This window comes from Rhopalosiphum padi, chromosome 4 (assembly GCF_020882245.1).
Source record: "Rhopalosiphum padi isolate XX-2018 chromosome 4, ASM2088224v1, whole genome shotgun sequence".
NCBI lineage: Eukaryota > Metazoa > Arthropoda > Insecta > Hemiptera > Aphididae > Rhopalosiphum > Rhopalosiphum padi.
In genome coordinates, this window is record NC_083600.1 from 25,268,069 (window position 1) to 25,282,670 (window position 14,602).

General features: G+C 24.5%; 3 protein-coding genes across 3 annotated transcripts; all 3 read right to left on the bottom strand.

Annotated features, from left to right (window-relative positions):
• Positions 1–3,894: 3,894 nt before the first annotated feature.
• On the bottom strand, positions 3,895–6,353 carry LOC132928417 (desmoplakin-like). The gene is made up of 5 exons (XM_060993063.1): positions 6,177–6,353; positions 5,767–5,942; positions 4,460–4,595; positions 4,241–4,386; positions 3,895–4,114 (listed from the first exon to the last, which is right to left on the bottom strand). Exons 1-5 carry the CDS (start codon positions 6,345–6,347, stop codon positions 3,895–3,897), a joined length of 849 nt encoding a protein of 282 aa, XP_060849046.1. The 5' UTR covers positions 6,348–6,353.
• Positions 6,354–6,655: 302 nt separating this feature from the next.
• Positions 6,656–9,506, bottom strand: LOC132928846 (uncharacterized). Its single transcript, XM_060993757.1, has 4 exons — positions 9,272–9,506; positions 9,047–9,206; positions 8,717–8,952; positions 6,656–6,699 (listed from the first exon to the last, which is right to left on the bottom strand). The coding sequence occupies exons 1-4, from the start codon at positions 9,504–9,506 to the stop codon at positions 6,656–6,658; spliced, it is 675 nt and encodes a 224-aa protein (XP_060849740.1).
• Positions 9,507–10,074: 568 nt separating this feature from the next.
• On the bottom strand, positions 10,075–13,899 carry LOC132928421 (protein Skeletor, isoforms B/C). Its single transcript, XM_060993066.1, has 13 exons — positions 13,421–13,899; positions 13,135–13,351; positions 12,877–12,985; positions 12,634–12,799; positions 12,492–12,564; positions 12,178–12,352; positions 11,862–12,104; positions 11,659–11,794; positions 11,085–11,277; positions 10,924–11,024; positions 10,577–10,831; positions 10,409–10,516; positions 10,075–10,340 (listed from the first exon to the last, which is right to left on the bottom strand). The coding sequence occupies exons 1-13, from the start codon at positions 13,473–13,475 to the stop codon at positions 10,144–10,146; spliced, it is 2,028 nt and encodes a 675-aa protein (XP_060849049.1). The 5' UTR covers positions 13,476–13,899; the 3' UTR covers positions 10,075–10,143.
• Between the last annotated feature and the right edge of the window lie 703 nt (positions 13,900–14,602).

The following is a 14,602-nucleotide window of genomic DNA, read 5'->3' on the forward strand; positions in this document are numbered from 1 at the left end:
CGATGTGGGTCGCGATAAACTTTCAGGGAAAAATTTGGGCCAAAGTCCTAGAAACATTAAGAACTATATGGAGCCTTAAGCTTAAATTATATCAATAAACAAAAAGCAAATAATTATGATAATATGCATAATATATAACAATAATTTATAAATTTAGGTATATAATTATTATAATATGACTGATTTCTATTATTATAGTCTATAAGTACCTATATCAAAATACTAGATACTTATAATTTTCCAAAAATGGATGGATAACATATATTTTTGTTACAAGACCTTCAATTTGAGTAAATTAATGCTACATATTATAAAACTAACATTTAACATCTAAAAATGTATGTATTTGCATGCTACTTTTGAATGGTTCAATAAATAAAATGGTAAATTTTTGCTTATTTAAGAATATTTATACATTATTTAGCTCTATATTCTGTCTCAAAGTAGAATACACCAGTTTTGTGCACTTTTTTCCCTTTCCACTGGTATTCCGTGGAACCTAAGGGTTCCAACAGCCGATGCAAAGGGTTCTGTGAGAAATTTGGGAAAATATAAATTAAATAATAATATTTTTGTTTTGAATTATGACTAACATAATAGCTCCAAAAATTATATATTATGGGAGTTCCATAAAAAGTTCAAGCTCCTGCATAGGTTCTGCGAGTAAAAGAAGTTGAGAAACACTGACTTATGCCATTATGTTTGAGATATGCACTACTGGACGGAAACCGTTCTCTGCCTGGTGTATTTTACTTTGAGACAGAGTATAAATACTATTATATTAAGAATCCATCTTTGCAAGTATGGGGACCATGATAATTTAGAAATTGTATTAATTAATACTAATCTACCAATATTTTTTAACTTGTAAAAATTTTCTGAGTAAAATAAATACTATAGATTCAATGTTAAATCTTTTAATTTTTTTTAAAACATTTTTAAGGACTATTATCCTTAGTTTATAAAATATAATAACTTATAAACTACTTGTTAGAATTTTAATGTATAACAGATCGGTTCTTGTTTAAAAAAAAGAAGTCTATATGATAACTAATTGATAAGTCTTCTTAAATTATATATATATAATTAAAAATTTGGTCTTCGAGTATACTCAAAAACTACAAATCAGAATTTTAATAAATTCAGTACTTTTTAAGAAAAATAGGGATAAGCATTATCGAGGAATCATTCTGTGTAATGTTTCAGTAATGTGTAACAGCTTCAATCGATTATCTGTATTCGTTATTAATTACTCAGTTATAAATTCCCAGGAAAGTGTTTTAAATGCACATCTCTAGAATTTTTTTGTTAGAGTTGTTTAAAACAGTGTCTCCAAAACTTTTTACATAATTACTTGCCATATGAAGCATAAAAAAAATTTTATTTGAGTTATTATACTATTACAAGTTTTATATTTATAGTGTACAGTGTTAGATTTGAGGTAGGACAGAGACCCTTTTAAAAAAAAAATGCAGGTGTACTCTTGACTCTTCTAATTATATCCCAACAGGGTCGGCCTGGGTACCTGAGGGCCCAGGCAGGAATTATTTTCTGGAGCCCAATAATAATTTTATACTGTATTTTGGGGGTAACACAGTACAGCCAGTACAGGGGCCCAGGAACTATAATACTGGCCAGGCCGACCCTGTGTCCCAATCAATATTCAATAACAATATTTAAATACACACATTTTGTTTTACACTTGTTTCCTTCTAAATTTTTACCATCTCAAACACTATAGAATACTTATATCATTTTATCTTTTAATAATGTTTGTGACCCATTAAAAAATGTTTAGAACCTATAGGTTAAGAAACACTGGTTTAAATTATCAGAAGTTTTCAAAACTTCAAACCTATAGTATTCGACATCAAACATATTTTGTATAAAGAGAATGTCTTCAGAATGCTGACAGTCGAAAGAGTTATAATATATTATATCTCTATAGTATCTCTATTATATTATGATAATAATGAGTCAATTATACAATTTATCAAACACTATTAAAATCACTGTTCCTTAATGTTCACAGTAATGCACCTACATTGCCTATACACCACGCCGCGCAACAAATGGAACCTAGCACGATTCGTTGATATTTTCACACTGAAAATTCAAAACATTTTGAACAACTGTGATGTTATTAGATCTTAAAAATGTTATGACTATAAGTTATAACATCCCACTCAGTAAAAACAAGTCGGGAGAACTCACTGCGAATGTGCTAAATTCCCGGTTTCTATACGTATTTTAATACTATGAGATCAGCTATAAATAATTCCATTTAAAATCTATAAAGAATTTGGTAACCTTTATATTTTGGTACCTATTTTTTAATATTGTCTAGTATAAATCTGTATTAAATACTTATATTTTAATATTTTTTAATTTATAGGCTAGTATGTATATGCATTTACAAACAACCGCAACAATGTACAAGTAATTAATGAATGAACGAAAAAGCTGGAATAATGTAAGGTGTTCCAACTCATTCTAAGCTTATGTCAAATTATTAAAGTTGAATACAATTAATTTTAAATATAATTAAGTCAAAAATATAAAATTTCATTATAATATTACGTTAACAGAAAAAAAACATTTATACCTAATCATTAATTATGAAACGAAACAATAGTTATATGCACTCTGAATTCCAATGCCAGTGCAGGTCTTTAACCGTTCTGAAATAGTATAATATAAATTATAATATATTTTAATATATCATATTCCAATTCTTACGAAAAGTACAATAAACTATATTATTTATCAAGCCGATAGCAAAATGATATAAAAAATAATAAAATAATAAATTTTAAAATACGATATAATATATTTGGTAAGTAATAACAATATCTACTGACTGAAGTTTTAAATTACTCGCTAACTTGTTTCCTGCAGTTGGTCCTGCAACGTTAAAAATCCTGGCCTTGCTACTATATTTGCATGCAGTATTAATGATTTCCATAACTTTTACAACTCGGAGTTAAAGTTCGGACATAAATATAAGTATTTGATATTTTTTTCTACTTAAAATAAGTTCTGTAATTATAAAACTATGTATTTTTTAATATTAATCCATGTATTTATTAATTTTATTTATATCGTAGTATTAGACATAAATATTCGTAAGTTAATATTTCGTTATTTATGAATTTTCAAGTGTTTTTCTACATCTTTCAACTTCCAGTAATTGTAAATTATATTAGCGTCCTAATTTGGATAAATTATGTTATGCCTACAACGGCTACAACACTAAAGCTTTAGGTTTAAGTTGAAGTTGAAGTTATGTGAGATCCAGTTATTACTACTTGTATGGTATGATTCAAATAAAACAAGTTCAATGAAATTGTCCTAACTTAACAATAGTGATATTAAAAAATTAAAGTCCCATAATTTCATGTATTTTCTATGCGGAATGCACCACGCATTATACAAAAAATCATCCATTAAATCGAATATATATAAGATCCATCGACCTTTTATTTATATTAATATTTTGTTCCTATTATATAAGACGTTTACAATTTAATATATTGTATTTAAAAAAACCGCATCTCCTATTGTTATATAATAAATCAATCACCTATACTCTCGTATCGTATTCGATAGATAATTATTACGAATAAATGTTATAGAAACCATCCCACAATTATCACTTAATCCTTATTATTTCCTATCCTACCTCTAATACATTACCAAACAATCTTCCTTGTTGTATAAAAAAAATTTAAATCAGAACCTAAGTTCTATCTGATTTTTGAAATATAAGTACTGTTACTGAATGCTCCTTCCATTTATGCGTCTTGTACAAATGTGCTCCTTGCACATTGCTATTTGTTATATAGAGTATAAATATTTTTTATTTTTAATAAATAAAAATATTTAAGTACAACTTTATTTATTCGTCAGCTGAATATACTGCTGAGACAACAGTTTATTATAATTTGCTTGTTGACGGACCAATTGTTTTAATTTATCTAACTGCAGCATCAAAGCTGTTTCTCTTCTTAAACATTCTTCTCTTTGTTTCTTTATCTCATACCGTTTTTGAAATACCTTACTATCTAAAATTATATTTTTTTCTCTCATTTCAACAACTTTCAACATTTTCGTCCTAAATTAATTTTTATAATTATTGATTTAATATGAAATAATTATTTTAACGTCTTAACGATGATATCCACCAATAAGTTATATAATATGTTATATGTAGTTACAAAAATTTACACTAACGACTGACCTGTAATTCAAAATAGCATCAAAAATATCAATGAATTTTTCTGTTTTGATTGAAGATATTTCCGTTTGGCGTAAAATATTCAATTGAATATTTTTATAATCTTCTTCAAGTTTTGTCATTGTTCCATACTGCACACTTAGAGTTTTCTAAATAAAATTAAATAATTTTAAATTTATAAGTTCAAGGAGAATTGCAATGTTGAATTTGTTAACTACTTACATCTAGTTTTACGATTTGTGATTTAGAATTATCAATTTTTTCTTTAAATTCCGGAACAAACTCTATTATACTGGCGATGTTTATATTGTTATTTCTATTTTTTTCATAGTCTACGAGTGAAATACATTTTTCTAATCTATGTATAAAATAAATAATAATAATTTTTATTATGCTTATTAAACCATTTCTTAGAAAATTAAGAGTTTCGCGCCTGGAAACAAAAAGTAGAGTTTCCATAACATTAATAAATTAATAAATTATACAATTTGTTTTTAAATACATATAGTCTAATACTGTTAATTCAAGTATATTCATAATAATATCATATTTCTTATGTATATCCAGCCAATAAATAATCTACGACTTGATTTACGAATGATTTTCCAGTGACTTTCAATTTTTTCTATTTTATACAGTACTATATAATATACTTCTTATTAACTATATAAATCCGGTAGTCGATCGTTTATTTTAAGTACAAATAATACGATAAAGTAGTACATTTGAAGCTACCCGCTATCTATATTATATTTTATTAAATTTACATTAACTATAAAATAATACCTATTATCTATGATCAGAATTAATATATGTATTATATAGGCCATATAGCAATTATTCCCCAGTAGTTTGTAGGTACTAGGTAATACTAATACTAATATATTAATGTACAATATATTTGTAATATTATAATATATTATTAAATTTGTATGATCAGTGGTGGATTTACGGGGGGGTCCAGGGGTCTGGACCCCCCAGACGCTGATATATATATTTATTATAATTTGGCAGAACTCGGCAAAACTAAAAGATGACTCGATTTTATTTTATAATATAATATTTAGGTCCACTACTGTGAACCGTTCACATACAATACAATAAACACAATATAATATAATAACTTAGATTAAAAAATTCAGTAAATACTTGTTTTTATAAAAATAAAAATAATACATTTGAAATAAGTACGTGTTATGTTTTAGGACCACCGTCCACCACCGCAAAAAAAAAGAATTTTGAAGATCTGCCACTATGTATGATAACCTACAAAATATACACAACTATATTATATCTAAATGTATTACCTATGTAAAATTAAATTAGTTCCGAATTCATAAATGAATACTAATATACTATACTATTCATATGTTTTTGTGAGTAAAAACAATGTAGGTAATAAATAATAATATATTTGGTCTCTATATAAGTTGAAATAAGGCTCAGTAATTATACTAACTAAAATACTGGACAAGATTGTAGGAATTTCTACTGTTAACATTAATTTAAAAATAAATAATAATAATTACTTAAGTTCAAGAGGTCTGATGATATTTTCATTGTAAAATTGTATTTTTTCTTTAGTTTCTTCATTATGATACTTCATAATGGAATTCATTATTTTTAAATTGGTTCGTTTTTTTTGCTGCTCCAATTTTACATTTTTTAATTCATTTGATTCTTTTTTGTATTTTAATTCAATATTCTAAAATCAATTTAAAGGTAGATACAAATTTAAAAAAAAATAAAATATATATTATAATTTATAAGAATAAAGTTATAATTTTATCTATAGTAAGGTCTAAAAGTCTAGTTTCTTAATCACTTTTCCAGAACAGTTCTTTTTTTTTTTAAGAATCTTTTATAAACTTGATAATTAGGTGATTAAATACATAAAGGTACAGTAAAACTCACTAGAACTTATAAAATATGCATTCACCTCTAATTGTGATCGCTTTTTTTCAATTTCAATTTGTGCATCCAGTATAGTTTTGTTTTTATCAACACAGAGATTTTCTAGTTTTTTTATATTACTATTTTCTTCGTCAATTTTTTGACGTTTTATGATAATTTCTTTCTGGTTTTCTTTTATTTGACTTTCAGTATTCATTAAATATCCGAGACTATTTTTAAACAAACTTTAATTAGATATTATTAATAATACAAATAAAATCCTATAAACTAAATACATCCAAATTAAAGGGGATTTCAAACAATGAGTAAATTTAATTGAGAAATATATATTGAATTCACTCCTTTTTCATTTTTAAATAAAATCTTGATTATAAGTTATAACATTGATTGCAAACAATATAATATAAGCAATATAAAGACTAAGTACATCAAACCTTATAGTTTTGTATGTATATAAATTGCGATAAACATAAATTAGAAAATTATGATTTGAATATTTAATTATTAGTGTTCATATGCCATATGCCTAGTGACTATATCTACTATGCCTTTTAATAAATTTATAAATTTATAAAATTTTTAAAAAATACCTCTAAAAAAATTTGAAATTATCATTAGTTTTACTTTTGATTTTGGAATATTTTTTAAATTTAAAGATTTTAAAAACAAGTTAAGAGGAGGTTAAATTTTGAAATTAAAAAAGTAGTATTGTAGGTTCATGTTGACTTCATGTGAAATTCAGTAATGTCATCATCTTATAAGTTTATCTAATTATTCTAATTGGTACAATGGACTTATCATAGATATTTCTTGTTACAAGCTAATGTTTGTTTGTTATCCCCTTAATAGATACATTTATAATTTTTATATTATACTATATAATTAGGTACCTATTTTAAAAGGTACCTTTTTATTATATATAACTAAGCTATTTAAATATTGAATTAATAATACAGATATATGACTCAAGTCTCAAATAAATATATCAATGGTGTAATAACAAACAAGGCCGAATTAGTGAATATTAAGTTTCTATAATATATAGAGTGTAATTGTATGCCCATTGATGAGTCTAGAATCTAGATTGCTGAATGCATAAATATTAAATAATAATAATTAGCAATTGCTCTTGCCTTATTAATTTATTATTAACCAATTCATATCATATAATAAAACCACAGTTTATTATTATTCTATGATTAATACTTGTATTGTGTAATAATTAATAATAAAAAATAAATATCTCATAAGGTAATACTTAACTGATAACTTTAATAACTACCTAATTGATTACTAATAAAATAATTAACTTCAAAAATCAAAATATGAGCACATCATCAACTAGCAATTTAATTGGCCAATAATTTATGTTTTTAACTACATAGTTGCAAGGCCTTCAAATATACAAGAGGGTGGAGGGAGAAGACCTGTTTATAAGCTGTTAAAGAAAATAACCTCTTCCAAGTATATTTAATTTGTAGTGTATAAATAAAAAATAATAATAGTAATATAATAAATTTAATGTAAAAATTCTATATATATATATGTTATCCATAGATGTAGGTACCTATAGATGGAAATATAACAATATTACTTATATACAAAAAAAAAAAATAATAATATATCACTCTGATAAAACTTAACTTGTTTAATAGAAATTCTTCAGAAACAGGAATCTTATTATGGAACTCATTTAAGTATCTACATTTTTCTTCAGCTATTATTTTAACATTGTTATATTTTTGAATCTGATTAAGTATACCACTAATAATCTTGGAAGTTTTACAATTAATATCATCCAAATCTTTATTTAATTCTGTATTAATGTTTCCCATTTGAAATTGAAGATCATTATAACAATCACATTTTTGTTTGTTTACATCAATAAGTTTATGAATATTTTTATACATATTTAAAATTTTTTCTCCCTCCCAAATTAAATGAATTTCTAATTTCAGACATTTGGCCCTTAGTGATAGACTTTTTGACAATGACTCAACTATATTCATAATGTTATTCTTTACCATTAACCTATATTGTATCAAACAATAATTCAAATAATAAATAATAATTTATAACTAGAAATTTAATTTTATGAAATAGTTTTCAGTTTTTCATTGCTTATTAGTTATTAATCTGTAAAAAGATAATGAAGTAGGTATAATTGTTGTTTGGTATACCTATTATATTTTTATAAGCATTAATTCTGAGTAAAATGTAGACAATACAACAATAAACCTAAATTTAATAAATAATAATGATAGCTACACTGCTACAGTCTACACTAAACAATTAACATAATATATGTTCTAACTTCTAATAACTAATAAGTAATAATTATAAAATCCATTAATACATCATGATTTATAAAAAAAAAAATTGGTAATAATAAGAGGTACCTAGCACAAGACACTTAGTATTTATATATTATATAGTACAAAATAGTATTTCTGCTAAAATAAAAAAAATTATAGATTATTCTATGGTAATACACTTAACAATAGATACTATAACCTAATACCTAGTTAAATATGAATTATTTTAAATATTATCTTATATTTTTACTACAAAATAAATGTTGAACATACATGTTTTGTTGATATTTAGATATCAATTTACAGGCTTCATTAATCAACAAGACATTTTCATCATTTTTTTTTATTAGACTTTCTTTCCATTTTCCAAAGGCATTTTTAATTATGAAATATGTGTTATTGAACTTATCAATTTCTTGATTTATTATATTTTTTTGTAAATTTAATTTTTGATATATTTCATTTGTTTGTTCATCAAGTAATAAGCTAATAAATTATTTGTACATTCTATAAAATGTTCAAGTGTAACATTCTATGTCTTCAGTAATTAATATCAATTACACTTTTCCTAAAAACTTACTTTTCTTTATGATATGCATTTAAAATATCTGTAGTTGACCTAATTGATTTTGTTACGTCATCAACTTTAAAATTGATTTCAACCTCAAATTTCTGCATTTTTTGTTTGTAATAATCTTCATTATTAATCATCTGCATTGACTGAAGCATTTTTTTATCATCTTAGTTATAAAAAAAAAATTGTTTAAAATTATTGTTATTTTTATAGCTACTTAAAATGTATTACTGTAAATATTTTGGGGTATATGATGTAACAAATTATTATTAATATCATTCATTATTGTCTGACAATCTGTTTGTACAATTTCTATATACGCATTAATATCATTAAATATTGATGGATCAAATTCATCATTGTGACTAGACTGTTTTATTTCAGAAATTAGTACCTTTAAAGACTTTGCTTTTTGTTCTATATTTTGTACCAATTCATTTCCGGAAAAAACTTTATTTGCATTCATTGCAATTATATTAATATATTTTAATATAAAGAGAAATAATTAGAATTAATAAAAAGTAATTGTATTTTTTATTTAATTAATTGACAAATTGAATATTTCATAGAATTATTTTCATTGTTTTAATTAAATTATTGTTGTTATAAGCAACCAATTACCAGCATTATAATTTTTCATTTTAATAGTGAAAATGCAGATTTTATATATTATCAATTTTTAAATAGTCTAATAATTGTTTTTTATCAATTGTTTAATAACATTAAACAATAGTATTAGTTTATAGTGATTATCTATACAATAATTACTTTACATTTACTGTTTTTACTTTCTTATGTTTTGTTATTTAACTATTCTTTTTATATAATTATTTCACTACAGTGCATGTTAACAATGTACTTCTTTACTCTTAATATATAAAATATATACATATATATATATTATAAACATATACTTATTATATGTCACTCTGTTATTCTTACTGTTGGCCTTAAAGGCATAATCATCTTCATTGATGAAATTATAAATAAATATATTTTTCAGATATAGATATTACTTAACAATCATCAATAACTTTTTTTATGCATAAATTATTATATTTATTGTAATTGTAATCTGTACAAATATATTTAAATCTAAAATATCACATTTGAATAAAAATTAAGTAAAAAAATATTCCTAAGAAACAATTAAATTGTACTTGAGCAGCTGAATTTCTACCTGTACTAAATTTGTCAACAATATGTAACTTCCAGCCCATATTACTTTGAACAAAACTATGGTAATACACTATATCTGGCCAAGAAGAATTAGGTTTAAATTCCAATATAGCTGGATCTCCTAAAATAAAAAATAATTTATACTTTTATTTAAACACCCATAAAATTTAAATATTTGTTTCAATTTACCTGGTTCACATCTCATATCCAATGATTTATTGAATTCTTTAAATGAAAGAAAGTTATCATCTAAACGCCGATCAAATCCTTTTCGTTCACGCAAACATAATGGACCCGCTAAATACATTAAAATATTTATTATTTGTTTAAAATTATTATCATATAAGAGTTATATACCAGAAGTAGGTCGAGCTTGTCTCCTTAATGTGTATTGAACACCAGCTAATATTCTAGTATGTTTCTGCGCGACTTCTGTCATACCATCATAACCACCATTTGGTTCATCAGTTATTACAAATGGATGATAATACTGTGAACTATGAGGATTATTACCTCCATAAATATGAATTACATATGTAATACCACGTTTTAACCAAATTTCAGGTATTAAATATCCATTTATAAACCATGCAAGTCCAGGTGAAGGTAAACCTATAAATTAAAATGAAAAAAAAAATTATTTCATTCAATAAATATTTAACTTTTTTTAACAAGTTCAAATATATTAAATTTAAATTACTCACCTGTTAGACCTTGAAATCCATTTTTTCCACCTGATGGACCTAGAGTAGCAGTCATCATACGTAAACTCGAATCAATAATTTTTGGTTGGTCCCATACGTCTCTAAAATTAAGATATTTATAAAAAATAAAAATAATTATTATTTGATGAATTAAAATTTACTTTTTTAAAGGTTCAGTATTCACAGTAAATGGGTAACAAGTATCAATTGGAGGTTTAGGATCTAGGTCAAGTTTTAATACACTTCTCGGAAAATAATCATGAATACTGGGTTCTTTTTGATGATTCATACGACCAATTGCCCAAATCATTGAATTTAAAGCATTAGTTTTAAACTCTTTATCTCCAACATCATCTAAAATTATAAATTGTAGTGTTTATTAATATTACTATAGGTATAAACCTAAATTTTGAGTTTTATAAACCATAGGAATATTATTAATATACATTAAGTATAGTATATCCTTTAGAACCTTTACTTAAATAAGTAAAAAAAAAATAAAATAATGATAATTACTTCTATAATAGAATTAATATCATTAATCATAAATGTTTAAAATTTAACTATAAAGATAGAAAGTTTATAATAGGTAATCTAATTCTAAAATTAAACAATAAATGTTGAACCATCGTAAAAATTTAAAATAAATGAATAAAAAAAGTTGATTTATCCCTAGCACAACTTTTATTACAATTATTTTTTATTAATTGATTGATTAATAGACAAAATACTTACATGATTGTAAGTTTCTTCTATATGTTATGACATTGATTCCATTTTCTCTAGATGCAGTATGTACTTGATTGTCATCTAATCCACCAACTAGAGTATCTCTACATACTCCTTTATACTGTCCCAATACTTTTACACACTATTATAAAAATCAATGCTATTATAATATTATTTTGTAAATTTAAATACAAATTAGCACTACAAACTGGAGATTTGTCCGTAATATTATAATCCATTGCTTGGCCTCTAAATCCATCAATGTATGTTATAGCAATATCGGCTCCTAACATTTGAGGTGCTTCTTCAGATCCGCTGAACCCAAATGCCATATAATTATCTTCATCTATTTGTCCTGCTAGTCTTATTGTAATTTGAGGGCCAAATACTTGCCAACTTAGTTGAAGCTTTTTATGCAATTGAATACAATGCATAATATTTTCTATTTTATCCTAAAATAAATATTGGAGAAATATAAATAATATATATTGTTGACAATTGTTACTTCATTATAAAAATACTAACAGCAACTTTTTTCAAAGATGGGGGTACATTCGGTTCATCGGGTATTAAAACCCAACCAAAGTTTTCTTTAGTTTGTATATCATACACACTCAACCAATCTATGTCAAAAACTGTAGTATCTCCCACCAGTTCTAGTATAATGGTTTCATTTAAATAAGTTCTTAAATTGTCTAAGCTATAATAAAATCAAATTTATTACATTTTTTCTATTATTCATACAATTATTTCTATACACCAAGTATTTTTACAATGTTAATTTATAGTTTACAATTTTACATTTAATTAAATAAATCTGAAATAAAATATCTACTCACTATCCTGATTCATCTGGAATTTTTCGCCCTTTAGCTGATGGTTGAGGTCCATTCCCAACAACAAAGTATGTGTCTATAAATAATTTAAAAATTGTTTAAATTATTTTAATGTTAAGAAATAATATTTAATATATACATTAACCTTTTCCAGCACCATTGTAAGAAAACATAGGAATCTTGATAGTTTTAGAATCTAATATTTCAATTGGTCCTGATGAAACTCCATGTGATTTAGTTGTAAGATCACCAATTATTTGTTTAACTGGTGGTTCAAAATCTTCCGGAACATAAACATCACCAAATGCAATCTAAATTATATGTATATTGTAACTAAAAATGTTGATAAAATATTTATTCTAGTTAAGATAAGACATAAACTTCTTACATTTTTTGAAAGATCATAAATAGCAAACCAATTAATATCAGTTAATTTTTTATTATCGGGAAGTGTTAATTTTAATTCTTTTCCTAAATATCGTTTAAGCACATCAGTCCTATAATAATATTAAAAACAAAATTATATAATAATTTATTTTAATAAATTTTTAGTAATCATTTAATAAATATCATCAGTAATTAATTTGGCTTATACAGATAGTATAAATAAATTTAAGTAAATAATTTAATAAATTAACTTTCTTACCGTCCATATTCGTTAGCTAAAATAAATCCTTGAGGACCAGGTCTACTAGAAGCTCCTGCCCAGAAAAACGCATCATTCGCACTTCCATCAAACGTAAAATCAGATATCAAAATTGTATATTCATTAACAGCAAACACTTCACCACCTACTTGATGATGATATGAGTTCAGAGTTCCTAATGATTTACCTCTATACTCGGTACTTATGACATAGTTCCCTGTAGGATATAAAGAATTTCAATAAATATTATTTATATTCTAGAAGGCATTAAAGTTTCCACAATTACTTTCAAATAAAAAAATTGAACATAGTAACAAACGGGTCATTAACACAGAACACATTATCTTGTTCACTTATGAACTATAATACAATGATATTTAAAATGTGTAAACTATTTTTAGTTAGAATTTAAACATGAAGGTAGTAAGTCTTCACATTTTGTTCATGATTTAATAACGTAATTATTCTTTATCTTTAAACTAAATTACATTATATCACCGTGATTCACAAGAATGTCATGCGCGATGGCAGTGGCAACTACCTGTTGTACCTACCAGTGCCCAATAGACTACAGAGTTAGAGTGAGTCAACTGAGTCATAATATAAAGAGAGAGATCTTGATAGAATTAGAAAGTGACAGTGAATATTGTTCCAGTATAGTGCATGTAATAACTGTCCATACTCCATTATTTTTGAATAAAAATGTAGTTCAACATTCAACGTGGCCAATTACTCAACAATCTCCCGTCTACCTAGCACAATTTGTACTATTTTTATTAAACGTTCCCACCTATTAAAAACAGCCTATATTCCTAACTATAGTCAATACACTTACTCAATACCGATTTATTAAAATCTACACTCTATAGTTACTACTTACTACTATATTTAACAACTTACCATAATAATATATATATTATCAATACGGCTATAATTGACTATAGTTTATTCTCAAATGATAAATGTTTCATTGAATGATGAACTAATTTAGAAGCATATCTTGTATAACTAAATACATGCGGTATAGGTATTTAGCTGGCAAGCTATATAAGTATTCAGCATTTTAAGGTATTTTACGTAATTATACATATTTATATATGTATAGGTACTGTATGTCTGTATATATACAATATACATAGCACTTAGATCACTGAATAACTTATATGTATATAAATATATAATATTGGCCTTGATGATGTAAGTATGTGGTTTTTTACTGTAATAATTCAAAAAAAAATTATAAAATATATCTTTATATTCGTTATATATTAGATATATATTTTGTTTAAAATATAAAAATCTATATCGAGTTAAATCTAAATAATAAATTTGTTTAAATTTTGAATAACCCGATATTTTATATACTATATACATCAATATTCAATACTATTTACTAAGATATGTACTACATCGATATCTTAGTCATGGTATACAAACACTGTATAGGTACGTGTTTGTTATTTGAAAA